This window comes from Synchiropus splendidus, chromosome 7, assembly GCF_027744825.2.
Source record: "Synchiropus splendidus isolate RoL2022-P1 chromosome 7, RoL_Sspl_1.0, whole genome shotgun sequence".
NCBI lineage: Eukaryota > Metazoa > Chordata > Actinopteri > Syngnathiformes > Callionymidae > Synchiropus > Synchiropus splendidus.
In genome coordinates, this window is record NC_071340.1 from 23,482,719 (window position 1) to 23,507,500 (window position 24,782).

Below are 24,782 nucleotides of genomic sequence, written 5' to 3' on the forward strand. Positions count from 1 at the left end.
ATGGAGTCGAGGTGTGAAGGACGGTCGCCATGTCTCAGGCGGTAGATGACGACCAGGGCCTTCAAATTTCAAGTGAAGCGATGCAAAAGTGCAACGCAGGCGGATGATATTAATATAGATTTAGTCCTAACTGTGGTGTTTCTCTGTACCTGACAGAAAGACAAATCCTTGAAGAACTGCAAACACCCAGTAGTGGGTACGCAGTCAGGATGTCAGCCTGCTTGTTTATGAAAGAACTGTGGTAAATGTAGAATGGAAATACACCTTCCTTTCACTCCCTTCTCAGATGGCTACTGAATCCCACACCTGTGAATCATCTCCCCATTCATTTCTCCGAGAGGAACTTTGAATAATCTTCCTGTTTATTGTGCTACTTTTCTGAAATTCAGTTCAGTAGCTTTATCTTCATCCTTCTACGACACAAAACACTGGCACCAACACATTCCTGGCTGAGGTCACCGTCTCCATTTCCCTCCAAACGAAGATGTTTTACTTTAAAATATAATAGGATTTTCACACCATTGTAGTGGGTTTAATCCCAAGAAAAATCATCGGTTATTATTGCCACTGTTATTTTAAATGGAGCTAAAAATAGCAGCTGTGAATGCAGCTTCCCCTGGAGAGTCAATTATATAGTTTCACTACAGGGGTCTGAGCCTTTTGTCGCCGTCAGATGATGCACATAATGAAGGGAAAGCCTTATTATGATGCTATATCATGACTGTAATGAGACCTGGGATTCACTTTTTACTGTCTTTCATGAATAAGTGAGAGCCGTCTGCAGGACATGACTACATCAATATGTTGGTCACGCGGTTTGCTCTGGAACTTTTGGTCATTCAATCGCTGTTTGTTCTGGCCGGTTGTTTTCCCGACAGGCTCTAGTTGAAATTTCAAACCAGCGCCATGCAAAGCCGACCTTTTTGTTTGGACCAAACCATGATTCACCCAAACGTTCTTTTGGGATTCTCAATTAGCCACAGCTCCCTGCAAACGCTGGCTGCACACAGAGCGAGCCGCACATCTCTCCTCTGCTTGCTGATCCGCCAGGTGCTGCAGTGTGTTGTGGGTAGAAAAATGCTGATTCCTTTGTTGGCATGTGCCAAGCAAAGAACCGTGTAAACCCAACTTCTGACGCGTCTCTCGCCTTCCCCCACTTGACCAGAGAAAAAAAAAACCCCGCTGCAAATGAATTAATAAACACGACATAAAAATGATATTTCAATGTGCAAATATTTCTGTGCACTTGTGATGAACTCTGAAAAAGACAGACTCTCCTTTCTTCCAACACACTGCGTCAGTCTCTCTGAAGGGGCCGCTCAGTGACTTGAAAGCCGTCTGTGGAGGATTAGACGTGTCCGTCAACACGGACTGAAGCTTCGCTAACATCCTCCTGGATCCAGAGGAACGTCACAAGAATCAGTTTCTCTCCTCTATTCCTGTCATGCTGCTGCTCCTGAGAAGATAACAACACTGAGTCGGGAAAGGTCCAGAGGAGCGCCCCCTACACTCGAAAGGACTTGAGTCATGTCAGCAGGATGCATTTTTTTGGAGCTCACTGTTGACTTGAAACCTGGAACAGGTTTCTGTTTAGACCAGTGGAGGTCCTGACTCTATCAGGTGGTGATAGTCGCTGGTAGAGGTCCATCAGCTGAGTCCTTCTAAAGTGGTGTATTACCAATGATAGACACTGACAGACTGCGTTTTATTTTTTTATTTTTATTTTTATTTTTATTTTTATTTTTATTTTTATTTTTATTTTTATTTTTATTTTTATTTTTATTTTTATTTTTATTTTTTGCCATTATGTTCCATTTGTTTTCTACATTACCGCGATGTTACCAAACAAAAATAAGAGTTTGGTAGCGACTTGCGAAGACTGACCTTCCGAGAGAGAGAGAGAGCGCACAATTATTTTTTGCTTGTTGTGTACACAAAGGGCTTGTAACTGCTTCAACTGTGAAACTAAATGAAAAGGTAATTGTCTGGTAGCTGTTTACAGCTGTGTTTTACTTGTCTTCAATTCTCACATTTTAAAACTCCAACCGCAGACTCTCGCACACACACACACACACAGAGCAGCGGGGTCATTTGTACGTGGCTCTACTGCAGCGTGCGTGAGTGCAGGACTTCTGACAGCCGAGAAAATAGCCTTGATCAGTGCAGCGTTCCCCAGACAGCCAGGCCTTCACTCACACAGTGGAGGAGGCCACGCTCTTACTCACTCTACATTCATTATTGATCACAGAATTACACTGGAGCACTCTGCAAACCATATGGGCCGAAGGGGCCCAGTCACGACAGAATCTGCGATTGTCTGCGTAATTATTCAGAGTGAGAGGTGAGGGGCGCCGACGTGAGTCACAAATATTGCATGAGGAGTCTGAAGAGGGTTCAGGGAAGAGGCGGAGTAGAGATGAAACAAATCTATCAGTCCATTTCATAGAAAAGAGCTTTGCTTTTGGACTCATTTACCCAAAGTTGGTTCAGTTATGACGACCTCCGTCATAAGAAATAGGATTTATTGACTCAATAAGTTGCTGACAATGAAGTTTATTGTGGCAGTTTTGTCATAATAATCATCGCACTAAAGTATCAATCTCTGTAAGCTTCAAACCAATGTTTGAAAGTGAGTCATGGACACACTTTCCGCCTGGCCGTGGACTGGTCGGCTGTCCAGGTGGTTCTCTGCCTCGATTTCAGCTGCTAGCTCGCGATGAGATGCTAAAAAAAAGTTCCGGCTGACAGTTACGTGCCCTCAGAGGTCTAGTCATTACGCTGACACCAGTTCACAGCCAACCAAAGGGTACATGATCATGGGAACTGGGCCACTCACTGACACTCTTACACCTGACTCACTTCAAACACAGTTTTGAGGAATAGAACCAGACCAGCAAAGTCGCCAAGACGCGTTGCTTGAAAGAGCATTGAGTTCTGCTTCTTGAGGTTTAAGATAAAGAAAATCGGTCAACAGAAGTAAAAGTACTTCCTCCAAAATTTTGAAATAAAGACTACTGAGGGAGGTCTGAAACATATATAATACGCCACAGCACACGTGTGTGTTGCTTTACTTGTCTAGGTCTCTTGAAATGCATCATCAATATCGCGGCGATACCATCCTGCTTGTAGCGTGAGTCATCGCAAAGTGTGGCACCATGTGGTACTGCCTCAAACGGCATACCAATGTCATGGACGCCAGTATGACGACGGCACTTTAAAATGGGTGCCTGTCCCCAAACCTCTGTGAACTCCAGTTTTGGGATCCATTTTTGTAAAACACACTTTTTAAAATGTTTTGTTTAAGTTTTTCTACTTAGGTTTTTGTCCTATGGCATAATACAGACTGCATGCAGTATTTGATCAATAGCATGTACAGCAACTTTTAATTCAGTTGCAAATACTAAAAAAAAAACTCACGCAGGCAACATTTCTTGCTGTACGCTTTTGTCATTCCATCCCAGCGAGAGAAAGTACTCAACTGTTGCGTCATATGAGCCAGATCCTCAGGTGCCGAAGTGAGCTGTGACAGGGTTTTGCAGAAAGCCTCTGTCATGTCGCGCGCTCCTGCTGAACCGGAGATGTGTCGATGGGCACAGAAGGTGATAACTAATGCGGTGGGGTTTAGCTTCACCTTTGATGTTTGTCCCAGAAATCCTGCGAGCCCCGATTCTGTCGGTCCTTGATGTGAACACGCCCTATGATCCCTGGAGAGCAGGACGTTTCAACAGCAGTATCTGCCACAAAAGTGCTATTTCTATGCACTCGGCGACCTCTTAAAATGCAATCTCAGTTCGAGCTGCCAGGATCAACGGATATTTATACATCATATGTCCTCATACGAGCTCTGGAATTTCTCTTTTTTTCAGGCTGGCTAATGCGTAATTCAGCTCCCCTTTGAATAAATATTCGACACGAGGAAAGATTGAACTTTGAGGAAATGTGTGCTCTTTGATTTCATCATCATCTTAAAGGCTTTGGTCGACGCTGCGTTTCAGCTGCCAGGCTTTTGTTTCCTCAGCCGTCAAAGGTGGCGGCGTCTGCGGCGCCCCTGGACAGGTCGACGTGCACCGCCGCGCCATTCATCCTGTGGTGCCAAGTGTCAGAAGCAATTTGCCGTATTGGAAACTGGTCCTTTTCTCTGGCGCCACTTGTGATGTCTTTATCGCTGAGACGGGCTCAAGTGAACGCCAAGGTCAGACTGATCAACGTCCTGTGAAGTGTTGCCTCATTATTAAAAATCAAATATTGTCTAGACCAACTTCGGTCGTGCATATTTAGCATGCAATCGATGGCTTTGTTGATTCATTACGTGGAGTCAGAGATGGCTCTCCATCGACATCCGTGCAGGAGAGGCTTCAGATCTTCTGCTGCCAGCGGGAAACTGCTTTGAAAAAGTACACAACTGCTTGAAGTACTTTTGTTTTTGCTGAATGGAGGTAATATACTGAGCTCTCTGTTCTTGGTTCCATGATGGCGAGTGCATTCTAGGGGTCATTTGCGACATGTGAAATAGTCAACTCAAATCTACTTAGTCTTTTGGTCCCTGGTGTTAGACCAGGGTGAGGAGCTCAGCCCCCCTTCATTTCAGGTGTGAGCTGATACTCACCTGTGTGGCTAGCATCTAACTTCATTGTAGAGTGACTCTGTGTTGTATCTTAAAACCTCTAAACTACTGACTCGAGGCGATAAATGAAGAGAAGCGAGGAGAAGAAAGTGAAATAAAAAAGGGACAAGGTGAGTTGTGAGACAGAAAGCGCAGTTGTCATTGAGAATTAGAATCACTAACAGATGCTTGCGTTTAAAGACAGACCGATTGAAGGACATTTCCTTGTCCACTCCATTGAACGTCTCATTGAATTTCATGGGCTATTGAGAGTATGGTTAGTGTCGGACTCGCATCTAAAATAGATCGAATGCAAGTCAATTACAGAACTCACACAGAATGCATTGTTCCGCCTGTGCGCTGCTGCACCATGCTGCAAAATATGGATTCAGTTCTAGTGCTTACGTTTCACCATTGCAGTGTCGGTTACATTGGAATTAAGTTCACACAGTTAATAGGTTGAGGAAAGTAAAGTGGGTCAAAACATGGTCTTAAAATCACATTCTATTCCTAAAGCGGCAACATGACGGCAGATCCTGCGGCACTGACACCACGCCGTCAGATGAACGATGATCTCTCTTTTGACTGGGCACCGCTGACACAGAGGAAAGTGACTACTGACACATAGCTGGGAAAATCACAATAAACAGCTTGGAAAACATTTTGAGATAGATCAATATTTTAATCCATGGCATGTGCACCAAGAAACAATCTTGGACCGGTCCAGCAACCTTCTCCCGGGACATTGATCTCCACATCTCTCGCCTGGTTCAGTGAACTGATGATGCCTCATCACGCTGCCAACAGAAACTGCCAGCAGTGACTTGCCGCTTTGCATGACGTGGCAGAGATCCGCGGCCGTCCTTGTTTCTTTGTTCTGGTGGCCTTATTGTGCTCTGGCCTTTGAAAAGTTGATCCTTCAAGTGTGATTTGTTGTTTGAGATCACACATCACCACCATCAAGATCTGGGGAATGTGGATCTCATTGTGTTCCTTCACAATATTGAATGCAGTGCTTGATGTAACAGATATACAGCGAGTGATTCAGTTGAATTGTTTTCAGATTCTGTTTATATTCATTGATTTATGTTGTGCTCAAAATGTTATTCAACCGTTTGAGTGAGACTTTCTGATTATTACTATTAGTTTTAGTTATGATGAGTTAATAATGTTATTCAGGGACGTAAAAGAAACTGGGGTCCATAGCTACATCATTGAGTCTTAGTTTGTTTCCATGTTGTTCTCATGTCATTGTCATGTACATTTTCAGAACCACTTTAAGTGGCCTTGTGTATGAATGGTGGTGTGCAAATTGATCCTGAGATACTAGTCAACACATTTCCATCGCGTTGTCATTACCACCAGCGATGAGGTCAGAAGTTCCTGCAGCAGATTTCTGGATTATTTTCTGAAGATAACAATCCATGTTTGATGTTGTTGCGTCTTCCGCTTGCTGCTCGCCAAATTTTCCGTCTGTAACATCAAGCGTCGGTGCTTTTATGGAGGGATCCAGGGACTCTGCTTTTACAACCAGATGTCTTTTTATAAAGGGCTTATGAGTTGGCAAATCTAGAAAAGCCTAAGAAAACTTGGAGTGAGGTTTGTCGTCTATCCCCACAGTTATCGTGGTAATGAGCAGAATCTATGAGGAATGTCTGCTTTTGAAGACAGATGGTGGCTTCATGTGATCCAGCGGCGCAAAAGTCCTCCAAAAAAAGTCACCTAAAAGTCTTCACTCACTATTATGAGGCATGATCCGACAATGAACTGCGATGTGGAGCAAGATAAACTGAGCTGAAACGTTTTCTTCATGAGAGTCATAATGTGCACAAACTTCTTGTTCTGTTGCGTCTTTTATTCAGCAGGGAGCAGCTCTTCTCTGAGTGGACGATGATCTTATCTTATCCTTTCACTCTTGTATCATGTGCCTGAGTCATCACTCTCACTAGCATCCACAGCACATGCACAAACAAGCATCTTACATCAACAAGCTCAGGCCGTTTCTTTGCATAGAAGCAGCTGATCCATGCAGAGTACGTCTGTCGCTCGGAGTCAAACACCATCCACATGCTAAAGTGACGACCCAGACCTCCACTACGGATCCTTTCAAAGGTTTCTATCAGCTGCCAATCAAAATACTTACCAGATCAAATAATGTTGGACCCAAAACAGTGCCGTGTGGTGCGCCGCAGCCATAAAAGGCCGAGGCGTGCGGAGAAAGATTCGTAAACAGGCTTTGATATTGCAGGCTCGCTCATTATATGAGAGTTTCATGTTGTTTACAAGTGCAGAGTCAGCAGGTCGGCGGGGTAATTTCCATGTCCTTGTTTCTGTGATCCGCAGATCTCTTCGGGCACGCTGAACAAACGGGTTGACTGGAACAGAGCTAAGCCCACACTCAGGCTGCTTGTGGTCTGACGGAACTCGCCCACTTCAAAGGTAACGCTCGCTTTGCACCGCCAGACATGACGCTCATCATCGCTGCAGTTACACTTCCGAACAGTACGTCTTTCCCTTTTTGGGGAAGCTAATCCACGACTTTCTTTGTTATCTCTGCTCCATGAGCTGAGCTATGCGCCAGGATCTTTTCCAGTCCAAATAAATATTGAGCATCTGGAGTGCTGGAAACATACTTCTTTCTTTCTTTCTCTTTTGGCTTCTCCCTTCAGTGGTGGCCACAGCGGATCATCCTCCTCCATCTCACCCTGTCCTCTGCTTCCTCTTCTCTCAAACCTCCAAACCTCATGTCCTCCTTCACCACCTCCATCAACCTCCTCTTTGGCCTTCCTCTCCACCTTCTGCCTGGCACTTCCAACTTCAACACCTTCTACTTCTCCTTCTTCTCCTCCTTCTTCTTCTTCTCCTTCTCCTCCTTCTTCTTCTTCTTCTCCTCCTTCTCCTTCTCCTCCTCCTCCTCCTCTTCCTCCTTCTTCTTCTTCTCCTTCTCCTCCTCCTCCTCCTTTTTCTTCTTCTTCTCCTCCTCCTTCTCCTCCTCCTTTTTCTTCTTCTTCTCCTCCTCCTCTTTCTTCTTCTTTCTCATTCAGCTTCTCCCTTCAGTGCTGGCCACAGCGGATCCTCCTCCTCCATCTCACCCTGTCCTCTGCTTCCTCTTCTCTCAAACCTACAAACCTCACGTCCTCCTTCACCACCTCCATCAATCTCCTCTTTGGCCTTCCTCTCCACCTTCTGCCTGGCACTTCCAACCTCAACATCTTCCTCCCTCTGTACATGTCCAAACCATCTCCATCTAGCCCCTCTGACTTTGTCTCCTGAACACCTGACATGTGTTGTCCCTCTAGGAACAGAAATATATTAGATTTTTAGTGGGGTGATCTCAGAGGGGGCTTGTGAAACCACTGACCCCCACAAACCCAGACGCAGCCGGAGCAGCAGCTGCTTTTGAAAAGTCAATTGTGTGGAAAGCCACGTCCTCGGATGGGCATCAGATGGGTTTAGACAAGGAATTAATTTGGGGTTCAATTACAGCTCTGGAAGGGGCAAATTAGCAGCAGAGGGGGTGAGAAGGACCCCACCACCCAGCTAGTCCCTAATCTGGTGAGTGTGTCTAACTCAATATGGGCCACTGCTGGTCACACTCAATTAGCTTCGTCTTTTACCTCCCAGTCTGTTCCTCACCTCTGAAGCCCAAATGTTCCATCCCCTGAAGACAGCAGCACGTGTGACGTCCCGTCTGAGCAGCAGCTCCAGTGGCTCACCTCCGTCCTCCTGTCTTTCCTCATGTCAGGAGCTGGTTTGGAGATTCATTATCAAGTATGAGGACCGCAGTAGGAGCAGCCTGATGTGTGTTTACTTCACAACAGAAAACTCCCTCCGGCAGCAAGCTGGGTGCTGAAACATTAATGACTTCCCCTCCTTTATGTAATGACACCCCTATTATGTAATGACTACTACAAAAGCTCCATATGTTTAAATGGTTGGAAAAACACTTGCTATTTTAGGTCAAAATGTATCTTCATTTTTTGTTTTATATTTTAGCGAGTGTGTTTTATAGTAACACCCAAAATATTATAAAAATTATTACAAATATTATTTAAAAAACCCAAAATATAATAACAAAAACAATTTGTAGCATTTTGTAATGAAATTTGAGTCAGTAAAATTAATACATTATTAATAATTAAAATAACAGGTGTTCACCTATATAAAGTCTGTTGCATGTCAGGCAAAAAAGGCGCTGAGAATATGTGTATGTGTGTTAGCAATATGCAAATTTACTAGCTCTTCTTTCAAAATATTATCATATTTTGTTATGTTAAGCTGATTTACAATTAAATTCAATTAAACGTTACCAGGCTGTTGAGAAACGACGTTCAACAAAAGGATTTTTTTCGTCATAATTTCGTATCCATGTTCAACCATTGTGAAGTTGGTTAGGAGTTTTGGTTATGAACTAAATGTTTTTGGTTTTTTTCACAGAATGCGAAACAATCATTATTGTGTTGCATCATTTGCCATGTAATATTTTGAGACTTTTTAAATGTACATTGTCAGGACTCCAAGAGGCTGCTCATAATGTCACAATGACAGTTGAGTAATGTGTGGTGTCACTGTAAATGTCTGTTCCGTCTGAAATCGGCAAACATCTGCCGACCCAAAAAGATGTGAATGTCCGTCTCGGAGGGGAAATTCTTCTCCAGCCCGTCGCTGAGAAGTCTATTTCAGGAAGCCTAGAAGTGGCTGTTTAATGATAAGCTGAGGGGCGTAGCTGACATGCCTGCCATATTATGCCCTCCATGGCTGCAGGACGTCGTGGCAGCGCTGACCTCAACCCGAAGCCTTGTGAGTCATTACGTGCCGTCATCCAGGCCGTCCAGTCAAAATGGCCGCTGGCGCCCTCAACGCTTGTGGTTATCTGAAGGAGCAGATTGTTCTGAAATAGACAAGAGGGCTAGTTTGGTGAATTGTCATTATCCAGCTGTTTCCATTAGCTCGCCACAAGCTATGATCCCATTAAAGTCTGAGGCGGCTTATCATATTATCAATATTAAAACATGACAGAATCAACCTCGTCCTCCCTCCGTTCACATTCTTTGCTGGACTCTTGGATCACTTCGATCTGCCTGACTTGTCTGGCTCCTGCTGATGTTCCTCTCTGAGTCACTGAACTTAAAACGGTGCATAAACAGTGCTACACTCTGAAACTTATCATTTAGAAAAATGCAAAATCCTGTTGCAGACATCATGGGGTTAAAAATTAAAGGCATCATCAGGCACCCGAGATACAAGTTGCATTTATTTTATTTTATTGGAAGAGTTAACAATAAACTTAGACATACAATTTCACAGGAGCAGAGAGAAAAACAGCAATTATGAAAGGAAATAAATATGGAGATAAAACAAAGTAGAACAAAAGGAAAAATAAAATGTAATAAAGGTGGGAAATATAATATATATTTTTCCTTATTTTATCATTTTCTCATTTTGCCACAGTTGTCTTTACACAGTTACAGTGCTTTGAGAAACAAGGCTCCACCCTTATTTCCATGTGAGTGTATTTCCATTTGTATATGTTTCTTTTTCCGTTATAATTTCCACTTTCTGTAGGTCCACTTTCATTTCCATATATATTTCCACATATATTTCCATAATTTGTCACTCCTGTTATTTCCATGTGGCGTGATTCTACTGTGTACATAATGTGACCTTATGCCAGCTGAAGTTTGAAACAAAATGTGCTTGAAAACCTTCAACTTGTTCACGCCGAGGGCTTCACCTTCTTCTTCTTTGTATTATTATTATTAGTAGTAGTAGTAGTAGAAGTAGTAATGAAAGTGGTTGTAGTAGTATGTCGGGTCTTTATGCTATGTACGGTATAGATCAACACATTATTTGATACGTTCAGAATTGCAAATTGAATTGAAAGTATGTCATCTGGTCTGTCACTGATGTGGGAAACTGAACTTGAACAGTGCATAGATGATGACATAAAAAGGATGTTACTTCTTTTTTTTTTTCTTTCTCTAAAAATATGTTTTGTGGTACGAATACATGTTTTTGGACTTTCCACTCACGAGGACTTTCTCTTCACTGTGCTGGTGTCAGCCACGATCTAAAATTTGATCAGCATTCTGGTGTTTACAGGAACCTTAGTTAGAAAGGAAAGGTAATTTAATCGGCGCACAGAGCCGTTGTTTCTGCCTCACATTGATTTGCAATTCGATTTTAACAAACCGCCGCTCCTCTGTGTGTCTTGGAAAAAAAAAAAAAAGCAAAGAAGGTTGAAGAGGAAGCAGCGTGTCAGTTGAGACTCTACTCCAGATGAATAAATGATTCGCGTGCAACAAACATCAAAGAGGGATCGTGCGCCTCAAAGGGAATAAGGGCGTCACACTTCTCAGGTCCTACAGTGACGAGTAAACCCTGCTTATGTCTAAAAAACACGGCACTGTTTTAATCCGACCTGCTCGAGCTGCTAATGGCTCCTTGTGCATTGATCATCCTCTGCAGTGAGAAATGACAGCCCCCTCTTCAGTCGCTTGCTTTCATGGCGTGTAAAATAATGCGCATTCATTACTGTCAACGTTGACTGGCGTCCTCTTGAACACACTCCTGGCCTTGTTTTGAAAATGAACTCATGTGGCTCCAGACACAGTAAACTACACCGTGAACCCAGAGAGCATCAGACGTTGGATTAATGTTGGATTTTGCTCAGGTATTTTTGGTAAAAATTGGTGAAAAATCAACTTTTATTTAACGTCAAAAAGATGTAGAAAAACAAATGTTGATTCATTGTTGCATTATGGCTACTATTTCACTGTCAATTCAATGTCTTATTGTTATCTGGGAATGGACCCAGTTTTCCCAACACACTTTGCAATGTTAACTGCAGCAGGTTATAGACACATCTTGCCTTTACCAGGACATCTTCAAATAGCAGCACACATCTTCAGCGACAGTAACAACAAGCTAGCCACACGTCTTCACTGGAACTTTGACTAGACATTGACATCACGTGTATGTCTATACAACACACTCTCACTCCCTGCCACTATTTTCATTGACTTTTGCATCTCACAGTTACACCGTGGACATGGTTAGTAGCGCGAACACCTATATATTATGCAGCGCTAAAATATGTTCATAATATTCTCAACAAATGTGTGTAATATTACATTGCACTATAGAGTTGTTTAGAAAGAAAAAAGACATTTCAAGACGCAATATTGTAACAAGGTACACCAATAGAAAAGCTAAGTCACAAGTATGCTATTCACTTCTGTTTCCTGTCTTACAAGTGCTCAGTGTGGCCACCCACACTTCTACTGGACAGACCTACAGTGGTACCTCGGTTTTCAAACGTCCCTGAATTCGAACAAATTGGAGTTCGAACAAAAATTCAGAGATTCTTTTGCTTCGGATTTCGAACTAAAATCCAGAACTCGAACGCCCCCGAAAAAAGCCGGAAAAAACCATAACATGCGTGGACCGATCAGCTGACCCACGACGCGCTTTGTGTATAACGCAGCCTCTGTATGCAGACGTGTCCCGTTAGCTCCATTTACTGACTGTTTTTTCTTCATATTGAGGTGTAAAACCTTTCCTGTCTCCGCACTGGACCGTGGTCGAGTGTCACAGGGGAGGTGCTGGAGCGCTCACTCCAGGGTTTGATGTCCTGTTGTGGGCTGGAGCTGGGACAGGGATGAGGCGAGTCTGGGACAGAGCGTGACTTGGTTTATGACTTTGTCACAGCCAAACTGCACAGAAGCGCACATTCAGAGCTGGACACGCACCAGGCACCTCTTCACTTCTGGAGAGACGTCACTCACTCGGCAACCCCTCCCACATGCAGCGGCCACACACATAGAGGAACAGCCACCTGCAGCAGACACTCTACATTCACGCCTACAAAAGACTATTTTAAGGCTTGGAACGCATTATTTCTTTTGCCATTCATTGTAATGTGAAAAACCGATTCAGATTTCCAACAAATCGCTTCTCGAATGGCCGTCTGGAACGGATTGTGGTCGAGAGCCGAGGTGCCACTGTATTCCCCTGCGCTCCAAAGCTGGCTCGCTGAAAGCAGATTCACGTGACTGCATTTTTCAGCAAGAAGGAGCACCGTGCCACTGGCACCGGAAAGTTGGAGCCTTTCCAAATGAGAAGGTGCCCCAGACCCGGACCTTCATCCTCTCTGTGTATTTTTCTCTTGTGGGCATACTGGAAAGATTGTTCACATTCCAAAGCTACCCACTGAACTCTATGGCCTTAAACATCAGCAAGCAACTCAGTGGACCGTGTTAACCTAATATGTGCTAATCTCTTATAGCATTGAACACTTGTAAGACAGGGATATAAAGAGTGGGTTAGATGAGGCTTAAAACGCTATATATACCAAGTGACATCCACAACAAACATCCACTGACGAAAGCTTCTGATCGTCTCCCTGGCGTGACCTCTCTCTTTGGAATGTTTTGTTAGTGTCAATGGTATTTTACTCCATTGAAAGATATATGGATCAACATGCAACATGGAAAGCTGACTACATGGCAAGCAACAGGAATGGGTTGTTGTCAATGTTGTACAACTCAGCACTTAGCAACTTACTTCCCATCTAAACACCGAAATTAAAGGCAGGCCATGCATTGTTAATGACTATGTAATAACTGTTTATAGTCGCCATTTGATATGATCAGTCTATCTGAACACAAATATAAATGATAAATTCATCTTTTTATGTATTATGAACTATAAAATACTCTGCATAAACTTGCTTGATTAAATACTTCCCAAGGTTATGCAGAGGGCACGTGCAAAACAAAATGTTTTTGCTGACATTTATGACATCTCCAGTGTGGAATTGGCTCCAAACTTCCTCGCACACGTCCACAGAGTTGCATACTTGATGACTTTAATATGTAAATAAGTGAAAAAGACAAAAGAATGTGTGTAATTATCTCTTCAAGTGAGCAAACGCCTTTGATCTTTTCACCTGAATCAGAGGCGCCGTCATGTATTATTAATGTTTCCATGGCTATGCCAGCCTTCGCTAGGACTTTCCCGTGGTACGTTATTAGAACAAAGTTTGCTTTGTGTCGCGTCTGTTTTAACTCCTGCCTCTTTCTTCCTTTTGTCTTCCCGTTGTTTGTCTTGTTCCCAGCTCTTCCTCGATCTCGCTGTGCCATCCATCTGCTTCTGCTACAGAGGGGGATGTCTGCTCTCTAACACCTCTCAGCCGCCTTATCTATACTAGGTGCGTACTGCTGTGGCTTTCCTACCATGTTTATTATCGTCCCTGTCTGATATCTGCGCCTCCATCTGCTATAGATATCAGTGTGTGCTTGTATATGTGTGTGTTTGTGTCATCGAGGGCATCTCATGGTTTCTAGTGACACGCCAAAGATTGTTATTTACAGCTGATGAAAGGTGCTTTTTAGGGAGTCAACATGAGATATTAAAACACATTGAAGACTCACGCGTAACTGTCCTGCTGGCTACTGTTGCCAGCGCAGTCCATAACTATTTGCTTCATTGGGCTGAAAAAAAAACTCAGACAAATTTACAGTGAAAGTTACCCCACATTCAACGTGACTGTCATGGAATATGTTTTTGTGTTTCTAGTCTGTGGTCGGTTGCATGATGAACTTTTGCCTGACACACCTCGATTGACTAGGTAGTTTTGTAATACTTCAAGCCTTATTATTTCCACTTAAGTAAACTGTAAAAACTACCTCATCACGTTTTTATTGAGTCCTTCATAGTCCCCTTCCGTGCCTAAGCTAGGAGGCAACGCATGCCCAAGGCCTTCAATTGGGTTATTACCCAATAGCAAAGTCCGTCAGGGGGCGTATCATGTACTAAATAAAGATGCTAGTTACCTGGATGTAACCCCAGTTCTATGAGTAGATGCGAAGCTCTCCAACTGTTCGCCCAGCTGAGCCTTCTCTTTCTCCCGAGTTTCAAAAAGGGATGATCCGCAATAGTGGAGGCTTTATATGCCGAACAAGGGATAGACCAATATCGCTGGTGTAGATTACATTTGACATTGGGCTCTGCATTTACTCATAGAATTGGAGTTACATCCGGGTAACCAGTATTTCTCCCGCTATGTTTCTTCATAGCAAGTAGAGCATGAAGTGTTCTAAATAACCAGGAACAGCGACAAGGTCAGCTCTCAGAGCTCTTAAAGACTCAATTCGAGGAGCAGTTTTAAATCTGTGAGTACTCACTCGCCTTGTGATGCAGACCTTGACGTGCAGCAATTTGCATGAGAAATAATCTCAATTAAAAGAATAGAACTTTGTCATTAAAGTCCAACGTGAAACTGAAGCATTTATGTGACTCCTGTAACCATCACGACTCACACTGTTTTGTTGAGAAATACCTCACTAGTCTGACGTTGAAAACGACATCAGTCGTTACTGTTCAGCATTTTTTTTAAGTATTCTGTCTTTCATAGATAAACGTTTGTTTTGTGTCGTTTACCATATTTATCACCAATGAAATGAAGGTGCTAATATCAATGAGAGCCTGTTGACTGGGTAAGGTGAGGTAAGTAACAGATGCAATGACATTGTTGAGACAGTATATAGTTACCTGGATGTAACCCCAGTTCTTTCAGTATGTGGAGTACAACTTATTTACTAAATAAAAAGTACACAACATTGGCGGCTTCATTAAAAGGAATTTTTGCCAGTTAATTTATACAATAATTGCCGACTATATTTTTATTAGCGGTACTGTCGTTTTCAGACTCATGTCCGTCCATGTGTGTCAGCACTTGTCTCCTCTCCATGACCGTTCGTAACGGCAGTTCCGTGTCTCCGTACTGGCTATAACTGTTCATTTGTTGGTGTGAGATCATTCCCTTCCAAACGTGGTCGTCCTCACACAAGAATATTGGATTTTGCTAAGTGTGTTGCCCTGTGATGTTTCATTCCCTTTATTGCACTTTGAATTGGTGGGTGGTGCCTTCCTTTTTGTTACACTGACGCTGCGGCAAATCTACGGCGAGTGTTGAGAGTTTTGTGCAGAGATTGTCTTAATTACCCAAAAAAGGGGAAAGTTTTTCAAAGGCAGCTCGTAATTGGAACCCAGCGGAGCCTCCTCATTAATTCCACCACTTTGGTGGGCACTTGCATTTTATGGACTTCCCCGATGCACGGCGCCCTTTGTGGTGACAATGTAGCCTTGTTCTCTTAAACACTTGGAGCATGAATGAGACTTGACCTGAGAAGACGCTCGACGGATTCGGTCACCCTGACGGTCTCTCCAATTCTCCCCATGTATTTGGTCCTGTTGATTATTTTATGTCGCATTCTTCACTCTGTGGCATCATGAGCGATCAGTGTTTGTCTGTGATTTGCTCGGTGGTACCACTAAACACGGATTTAAATATTTCACAAGCGTCATTGTATCTGTTTTTATTATATTTGCATGACTGCATGCTTTGATGAATACTTTGCTTTTGTTTCTCTCTGAATGAGTAAATGTTATGAACACGGGTGGATGTCCAAAGCAGCTGTTATGAAGAAAAACGTTAGCTGTTATTCAACTGAGTATGATCCACATCTGTTTGTTTAGTTTTCAATATCAGGTGTTTCTCTTTGTTGCCTATGGCCTCATGCACATGAAGACCGAGTCACGTCCTCCTTCCATCGACGCTGTGTCAGTCACAGCACTCGTCTGAAACATGTTGAGTCGCTGAGTGGATGGATTTGGAAATGCCAGTTTCACATTCTGATCTGCCCCCTCTTTTAGAACCATGTTAAAATAGCCGCGCCTCTGCCAGTAAAGGCCCATTTATGCTCAACGTTACGTACGCATCCGGATACGAACGGAGCCTTCTGTCCACGCTCCGCGTTCCTTTCATCCATTTTCCTGCACATTTCGACAACGCTTATGGCGACGGGCCAAACGGAGCAGTACCACCATAAACCATGGAGGGGGGCAGTGTTGCTGTTACTACCCGATATGTAGCTCTAATGACACACTGAGAAGACGTAAGACCTCTCACAACCATCATTTCCTACACCACTGCCTCAGTTTTCCTCCTTCGGCAAGAGGTATGTCATCAACACTTCTTCCACAGTTGCCATGTTGGTTTTGGAGTTTGTGGTTGCCGTACACTTTTGACTGTGGGCTGCCTCCCCTGGTGGATATATCGGTGAATAGCAATACCAATACAAAGGACGCGTCCCATGGGATCAGCGATGGTAACATTGTTGGAAACAGACAGGCACAATTCCGTGCGTAAAGGGAGCATACATGGGCTTTAACAACAGAATGACTCCCGGTGGTCCTCAAGCACTCGCCCTTTCCCTCGAAAAGTGCCCTTTTCCTCAGAAAAATGTACCTTTTCAACTAGTGTCTAGAGACGTTCACTTGAAGTGGACAACACATTTGCTCCATGTGACAAAAGAAAAATGATAAGAATCATTTTAGATGCCCTATTTCCTGGCTTTAGCCATTTCCCCTCCAAAAATGTGCCTGGATTACAGAGTAGCACTCACTCGGCGGCTGAGCTAATTGGAAATCTTAACTACCCTGGCCAAGATGGTGGTGGAAAACCTGTTAAGAAGCACACGCTCAACATGTATAATATTTGGAAGAAACATTTTTTTTTAAATCAGAAACAATAATTTTACAGAACTATACAAATAACGCCCTTGCTCGTCGTGAGCGCCACCCATCCCCGGCCACTCAACAGTTCAGCCAAGTCATCGATCCAAGCCACGTGGTCGAGGCCGCAGGCGACAAAGAGATGCTTCACATAGTAGTATACAAATATTTTAACCAGGAATTTACCGGAAATATCTAATATAAGTATTGTGCTGCTGCAAGTTGCCGCTCACTGTGGAGGTTTGTGGAATCCTGAATTGATCTGGTACCCCTTCTTCCCTGCTTTCCTCCCCTCCATTCCTAACTTGAAAGAACGGTACTACTGCAATCAAAGTCTCGACATGGAGGATTATGATGTTCGATCGGCTGCCAGCATCCTGGCCTCGGTGAAAGAGCAGGAGGCCCGTTTTGAGCAGCTCACACGAGCCCTTGAGGAGGAGCGACGCAACGTAACCCTGCAGCTGGAGCGCGCCAATCTACCTCCCAACCTTCCTGTTAGCCAACCGCTAGCCTGGCAGCAGGTGGTGACGCAGGTAAATGGTACCGGCATGTCGACCCATAACAACCACCCATGTCTGTCTCAACCAGCCGTGTCCGCAGAAGATACTCCTCCCCCCCCACTTGCTCCTGCTTCCATCCATCCAGGACTCGCACCCCCATAAAACATCTCAACTCTATATTGTTTCTCAACATCTGTGCCCATCGCTTAAACCTCCACATTGCATAAAGACCGGCAGTGAACTCATCAAGATAATGGAATTCAAACTCATTCCGTCCGTTCCTCGCCTCCCTCTCTTTCCACCAACTGCTGTTTAATATTGTCTGGTGCTGCTGGTGATTGAATGTGGCCTTTTGCCCGGCGTTGGCCGGCATCTGAGTGACATTAGAGTCCTGACCGGGGCTGACTCTGCATCCTGAGGGAAGATACGGTGAAGAAATGAGAGGTAATCCTGTAAAAAATGCCACAGGACTCAACCAACTATTGACAGTGAGTTACAAGGGAGTAGCTTCAACTGTCCCTCTGTTGATAACCACTGAGGTCAAAGGAACTTGATGTCTTTTTGTTCAAAGCGTTGTATGTGTGTGTCTGCGTTCTCTACTGACGTTGTCAACGTTGTTTTGTGTTGTGTAGGAGTAGTCATCAAATTAGATTTTGGAGCCCGCAGTCAAGCTGCATTAGGAAACGTCAAGCATTGTGGCAACTCCAACAATACAGTGGAAACTGTGGCGATGTCATATCATGAAAACTTTCCTCGAGTTTGGGCTAGTGATGTGAAAAGTAGCTGGCGTTTCACGTTGACATTGTGTGTGAAGTTCCAGTGCATCATCCTGCATGACTTGCAGAAGTCGTTTACTTTATTAAAACAACTAAAATAAAAGGAGGATCATTTGGAGTTAAGAATAGATGAAGAAAGTACAACCGTTTTGGATGCTTGGGAAGGACTTTGTTTTGGATATTCACAACAGCTGAATCTTTATTGTTTTTGGTAGTTTTAAACTCTTCTAAAATGAAAATACAGAAAACAATAACTTGTGAAATTCAACTTGACAATACAACTATTCACAGTGAGAATTACCGTAATTTCTGGACTCAGTTTCAGCAGGTGCTTCTCGCTTCCAAACCTCCAGGAGGTCGGCTCTGTTGCCAGAGCTGAGGACACGCGGGTGAAAACAGCGCATTATGAGTGCTTTAAGGGTGAATAAAAAGCCTCTGATTTCAGGGGTTTCATCTGATTTCAGCCAGTAAAATTCCATATATTAGCCGCGCCGTTGTTTAAATCGCAGGGTTCAGACTGCGAGAACAAAGTAGCGGCTTATAGTCTGGAAATTACAGCACCTTTCCTCTGAGTTTTCTAAACTGATCTTGTCAGTCTGCTGCACCATCCGTTTTTCTTCCACGAGACCAGACCTTCTTCTCTTCATCCTCCAGTTGTTGTAGGACACTGTCATACTCAGTAGCCATATTTCGTCTGACAAGTAATTTTAAACAGCCCACAAGTGCTTGGCTTTGACTAAGAACTAGATCATCAGCATGTTCAGCGTCAAGGCAAGTGTTCAGGACAAGACAAAGTTATAAATGTAAAGAATTAATCTGGAAATTTGTGCTTCAAAAAAAGAGGAAAACCAGACTTTCTCCTGTGTTGACAGCCAGTGGTGGAGGAGGACGACTTGTTTTGAAGCTGATCACAGAGAAGTGTAGTGTTTTCTGTCTTTAAATTAGCCACTAGTGAACAAACTGGACACTGTACACTAATAGTGTTGGCCCCTTGCGTGACCTTGTTTTACTCCCCTATTCTGGGGGTTTGCAAGGCATTGCATGTAATCTGTCCAAGTATCGTGCCCGTGGTCTGTTCTGGTTGTTATAGATTTTCAGAACACCTAAAGTCGGGTGGGTCCCTGGAATAGCTGAATGCTTCCATCTCGTGAAGACAATGATCTCCATCTTTGGTGTCACCCTCTTTTTTTAAAGTTGAACTTAAGCTTAAACTTAAACTTAAACAACCAAGAAATTCTGTTTATAAAACCTACCTCTACGTACTCCAATGCACTCCAACCTTATTGGGGACATGTCAAAAACCCTGGAAGTGAGGGACCAGGTTCAGACATTGGTCATGTAGGATTAGCCCAAATACTTTTTCCAAGTCGACACAGGACATTAATGCCTCCACTTCTCCCACCCAAAACTTCATTTGAACTCACAACCATTGTCATTAAATTAATGAATTATTTGATGTCACATTCATTGATTTTTTTTTCTTTCTAGGTTGGTCATTTAATTCAGAGATTGTAAAGCAGTTCTTTGAAAACATTTACAGTTACAGTGCGTCACCTGAGTCTCTATTAGAGGTTGTTCCTGCTATTAGCAATGAAATGTAATGCACTGTGGCACACAACTGCAAGTCATTTTCGCAGCCGCCACATTCCAATTGGACCTTTCCTCCACACGCAGAATAATAAGCAGATAAGATGCAACACTTCTCTAAATATGCTCATCATTCAGTGCATGTTACCTGTTACATGACAGCCTGGAAATTGGCTTCTCCTTTACAATGTTCCAGCCCACTACTCGCTCCAAGTTTATGCCCTGAACCTTTGCAGCTCCGTGTGTATCAGAGGGGTCAATTGGGCATAGCAGGGCGCCGCTCGGCTCGCGGTGCAGCATATCACTGGAATGCTTTGCGGTCACTGGGCATTGAGTTGTTGCCTTTATCATAAGTGGCAATAAATGCCACAGCTAATTGAATGTGGGGTGGTGATGGGAGGGGCATTGATCAGGGTCTACTCTCGGAGCACCGCGGCTCAGTGTTGAACTCTGAGACGCCGTGCGGGTGGAGGTAAAGTCGTTGATGTAATGAGGAAGCGTGAGTGATGAGTAATATTCCTTCCCTCCGCCTCTTCTTTTGCTTCATTTAAGGCGTACACACAAAGTCCCAGGGCTGCTCACTGGATTAAAATGGATCAGTTGAATAGAGGTTACGAAATCTCTGCACTGCTTTCCATGAACTTGCCATGGATATATAAGTTCGAATGAGAAGAAAAGGTGGATCGCACCAATGCCTGTAAAATAAATTGCTACGTGAGGATTTGTGGTTGATATGAAATATAGGAAAACTGGGTCGTGGTTTAAGAATGGCAGGATTCTAACAAAGAACGGTGGGGGAAACGCACCTCACAGATCTGGTATGATTAGATGAAGCATGTCCTCATCTCACTCCCTCTCGCACAGCTTGTCCATTAGCCACCCAAGGCTCATTGATTTTTTTTTAAAGAGCGAACACAATTAAAGCAGACATGCTCAACATCGACTTGAGAAGATGCTAAGGATGTGAGCACTCACGACTACCTGGCTTTCTTTCTGTTTTTAAAAAATACTCAAATGACTGAAGAAGCACCGAAGTGCATGAAAAACTTACTGGTCTTAAACCTAAATATAAAATTCCTTTTGCCAAGACTCGGGCAAATTGTGTCTCTGGAGGCCACATTTAAATGAATTTATGTGTCAAAGAGTAGAAGAGTACAACAGATCATGCAGAACTTCTGCTATACTTTTTCATTATTTATTACTAGTTCAGTTCTAAATATAAGTTGTTAAAGTTTATAGCTCTCCTTCTTCAGATTATTTCTTTTCCCTGAAAGAAAAGTGGACTTTTTTTAATGATTTAAAAGGTATAAATTAAATTCCCATAGTACCAAGGCTCTTTTTCTTTGTCCTTTCTTCCTTTTGGTTCTGCGATATAGTTGCAGTGAGTAATGAAGGTTATTGCCAGGACCATAGGCTTTCATCACCTCCGTCTCCTGCATATATTCTACATTCTTCACAACAGTATAATAGCAATGGCGCTGCATTTTAATGGTGTTGCTCTTGATTTTTGAAAAATCTTAATCTCAAAGCACTCAAGATCATAACCCAATTTGATTGGTTCTTCTGTATTCTTGGACTCAGCTTTAACCCCTCATTGTTTTCATCTTGATCTCTGGCCCTTGAAGTCGGGACCCACATATTTTATAATGTAATTCCATGAGTGCCATATGCTGTATACAACAAAATGGAATGAAGACCAATAAACGTCGAGTACAGTAAGCCATATAAATAGCGAAGCTTCACTCCCCATGCATCAAGGCAGTCGCACCATTTGATGTCTACTGCTATTTGGCGGTAAAATGGTCACGACAAACTGCGCAGTTGCTGGTGTAATGGGCACAGCAGCATTGGTCCCATCACTCTCAATAACGGACTCAGTTACGGTGATCTAAACAGTTCCCATGATGCTTTACAGTCCAGTCAACCAATCACAGTGGCTGATCACTACAACTTGGCTCCACCTCCACAGCCGGTCAGATAAGCATCGTGGCACTCCAGGAGAAGTGTGAAGAAGATACACATGGACCAAAACAGCGCATTAAAACACTTAAATATTAATAAAGCGCCTGTTATTTCATTGGTTTGATGTGATGTGACGTAGCAGCATGAAGCCCATTTGCCTACTGAGCAAGGGGCCACATCTGGCTTGTGAGCCATAGGTTGCCGACCCATTGGTCGACTTTAACACCAGCATGACCAGTTATCCTTTGGGCCGATATTGAGCCAACGCTTTTAGGTTTACAAGGTTCAACGGATAATTCCTTGTGTCGCCCCATGTTTGTTGTAGCTCATTTTTGATGTAAAACCACAAACAACAGCAAATAACTAATTTGTTGTCGAAGCCTGAATTGTCCTCATAAATTGAACGCCGTGTGTGAAAGTGATTCAATCTTTTTGTTTGTTTGAGCAGCATACAAATTTTATAATAACAATAAGCAGGAGGGAGGTTTGTTGTTAACAGATGGCCTCATTTTCAAGATAATTGAATTCCCCCTTTTTTTCATTAGAACGCTTTAGAAATTGCTGCTATGACAGAGAATTCAAACAAAGCTCTCAGACAACTGTTAGCTTCTCCTGAGGAGAATCAGTGACACAGATCAAACTGCCTTTGAATCATCATCCATCACCCACACCATTCACCAGATCGTATCACTCCGTGGTTTAATATTGTTCTGGATCTGGACCTTGTTTGATAGGACACGTTTCATCCCGGCCCGAGGAAACATCATCACCAGCGCTCTGAGGGGTTAAGTGGCTCATTGTGGCAGTCCTGTGTGTTGAAGAAAAACAGACAGCACTCAGACAACCCCTTCTGTCTGTAGCTGAGCGAGTGTGTGACCTCATTTCTTGGTTTACCTTCCACTGCTGCCTATCTCATGGCACACCCACAGAGAGGGAAATCATTCCTGGAATTTCATATCATAAAACGTTGCTGTTGTGTCGAAGAATAAAATTAGACTTCGGGCAGTGCAAGGACACGCAAGAACTTTTCAAAGGCTTGTGAGCTTTGGCAAGGGCGAACAGTGCAGCCTTTGATCAGCGCTGCTGTCTGCGGTGGAGATGTTCTCGCCGCTGCCCTCCGCTGGCACCGCAGCACTCAAGCAACAATCACTCCCGCCACCCTTTTTTAATCCCCCCCCCCCAACCCCTGCAGCTATGTCTAAGCACAATACATACAAAGGACTCTGGGTGCTATAGCGACAGGGGATGCATCGTACACTGGCAGTTCGTGGGAGCCCCCGTACCCTCGTAAATCACCTGCTTAACAATGAGCTTCAGTTTGCCCCCTCCCGTCCGTTCCCTCCGCCTATCTTCTCCTCACGCTGTGCCATCAGGAACCCTTTTGCCTTTATAAACACTGTAATTGCCTTGGTGTGGATTGTTTATTTTTCATACCGCACTCACACTGGCTTCCTTTTTCTTCTTCTGCACAATAGTTGGCGGAAAAGTCGTGATCTGACGCTGGTATCTAGCCCTTTTATGCACACCTGGGATTTAATATATTTAGAAGCGCTGATGGTAAAATGCTCGTCGTGTGTTTGAGTGAAGCGCTCGGAAGAATGTGGGGCTGTCTGAACCATTTGCCTTTGCTACAGGCCTGTGTGCAGTAAAACTTGCTCAAGAACACTGCAATGATATATCAAGACGGCATGCAGTATTCTAGGCACAAATGGGGCAATTTGGGGCCACACACCTGCAGTGCAGTCTGATTATCGCCCCCGACTTGCACAAACAAACTTCACAAAAGGGCGACGAGAAAGACGCCACTTTAAAGGGTGACAGTTCCGATTTAAATCCATCCTAACCTAACTCTGAACCTTGTCCTTTTAAAGTCCTCGTAGAACTCATGGCAGCTGTTGTTTGGGAGGTACTCTCTGGAGGATTGGGAGGTTCTGGGGAGCCAATGTGAGGCCAGCAGGGGAACTGAAGACTCCAGGTGCTCTGGCTGGGACATGGTCGGCAAAATAATTCACTCAACCAGACTTTCTTTATCAATCTCAAAAGCGTGACCCTGAGATACCTGGACTCATTTGAAGCAGGAAGTCGTACCCAAGAGAAGGTCCTCATTCCATCACCTGCTGACATTGACACTTGCCTAACAACCAGCGTTGAGAAGACCGTAGAAGATAGGGATGAGAGTGAGAGTTTTCCATTTACAACACAATTATAATGGATATTTGTGTTGTTCCTATTTGTTGCTGGTGATATCTCCATCAATGTCCGTCTCCAGATGTCAATGTGATGAAGTAAAATAAGTGCAAGCCTCCGTGCCGCGGGTGTGCGTGCCATGTATTTTTCCAGTTCATGTTTTATTAACCCAACAAAAGAGTCTGAAGTGGTGGCCACATGCTCCAGGTCAGATCACAGTCAAAGATCATTCCCTGTATCAGCAGTGCACAGCAGCTGATGTGGAAGGACGGGACGATGTGCACCACAACACAAAAAGAGTTTTCGAAGAGACGTCTCGCTCTTTGTATTGTAAGCTATTTATATTCCTCTGGGGCGGCTCAAACCTTCATCCTTCACATCAGCCCTATTGCTAGTGGATTTAAATGCCTGTCCTTGTGCACCTCCCTGCCATTTGATCACGAGCCATTAAAGCATTATGCTCTCTAAAAGCACTAAGAGGGGGGTATCCGAATACCTCTTCCATTTCCTTCGCCGCACAACCCCTGCGAGTAAGCCTCACCAAACACCGTAGGCCAACCCGAACATCTCTGGACCACAGGGAGATAC

General features: G+C 43.7%; 1 protein-coding gene across 7 annotated transcripts in view; it reads left to right on the forward strand.

The window, feature by feature from the left end:
• arvcfb (ARVCF delta catenin family member b) overlaps positions 1 to 24,782 on the forward strand; it is a 225,300-nt gene that overhangs the window by 90,452 nt on the left and 110,066 nt on the right. For 6 of the 7 annotated variants that reach the window (XM_053869585.1, XM_053869579.1, XM_053869581.1 and 3 more), the window contains exons 3-5: positions 6,947 to 7,042; positions 13,722 to 13,814; positions 17,495 to 17,715. In XM_053869585.1, the coding sequence (XP_053725560.1) occupies positions 17,524 to 17,715 (192 nt within the window). In that variant the 5' untranslated portion in view covers positions 6,947 to 7,042; positions 13,722 to 13,814; positions 17,495 to 17,523. The remainder of the gene's footprint in view (positions 1 to 6,946; positions 7,043 to 13,721; positions 13,815 to 17,494; positions 17,716 to 24,782) is intronic. The other variant, XM_053869587.1, reaches the window with a different exon arrangement.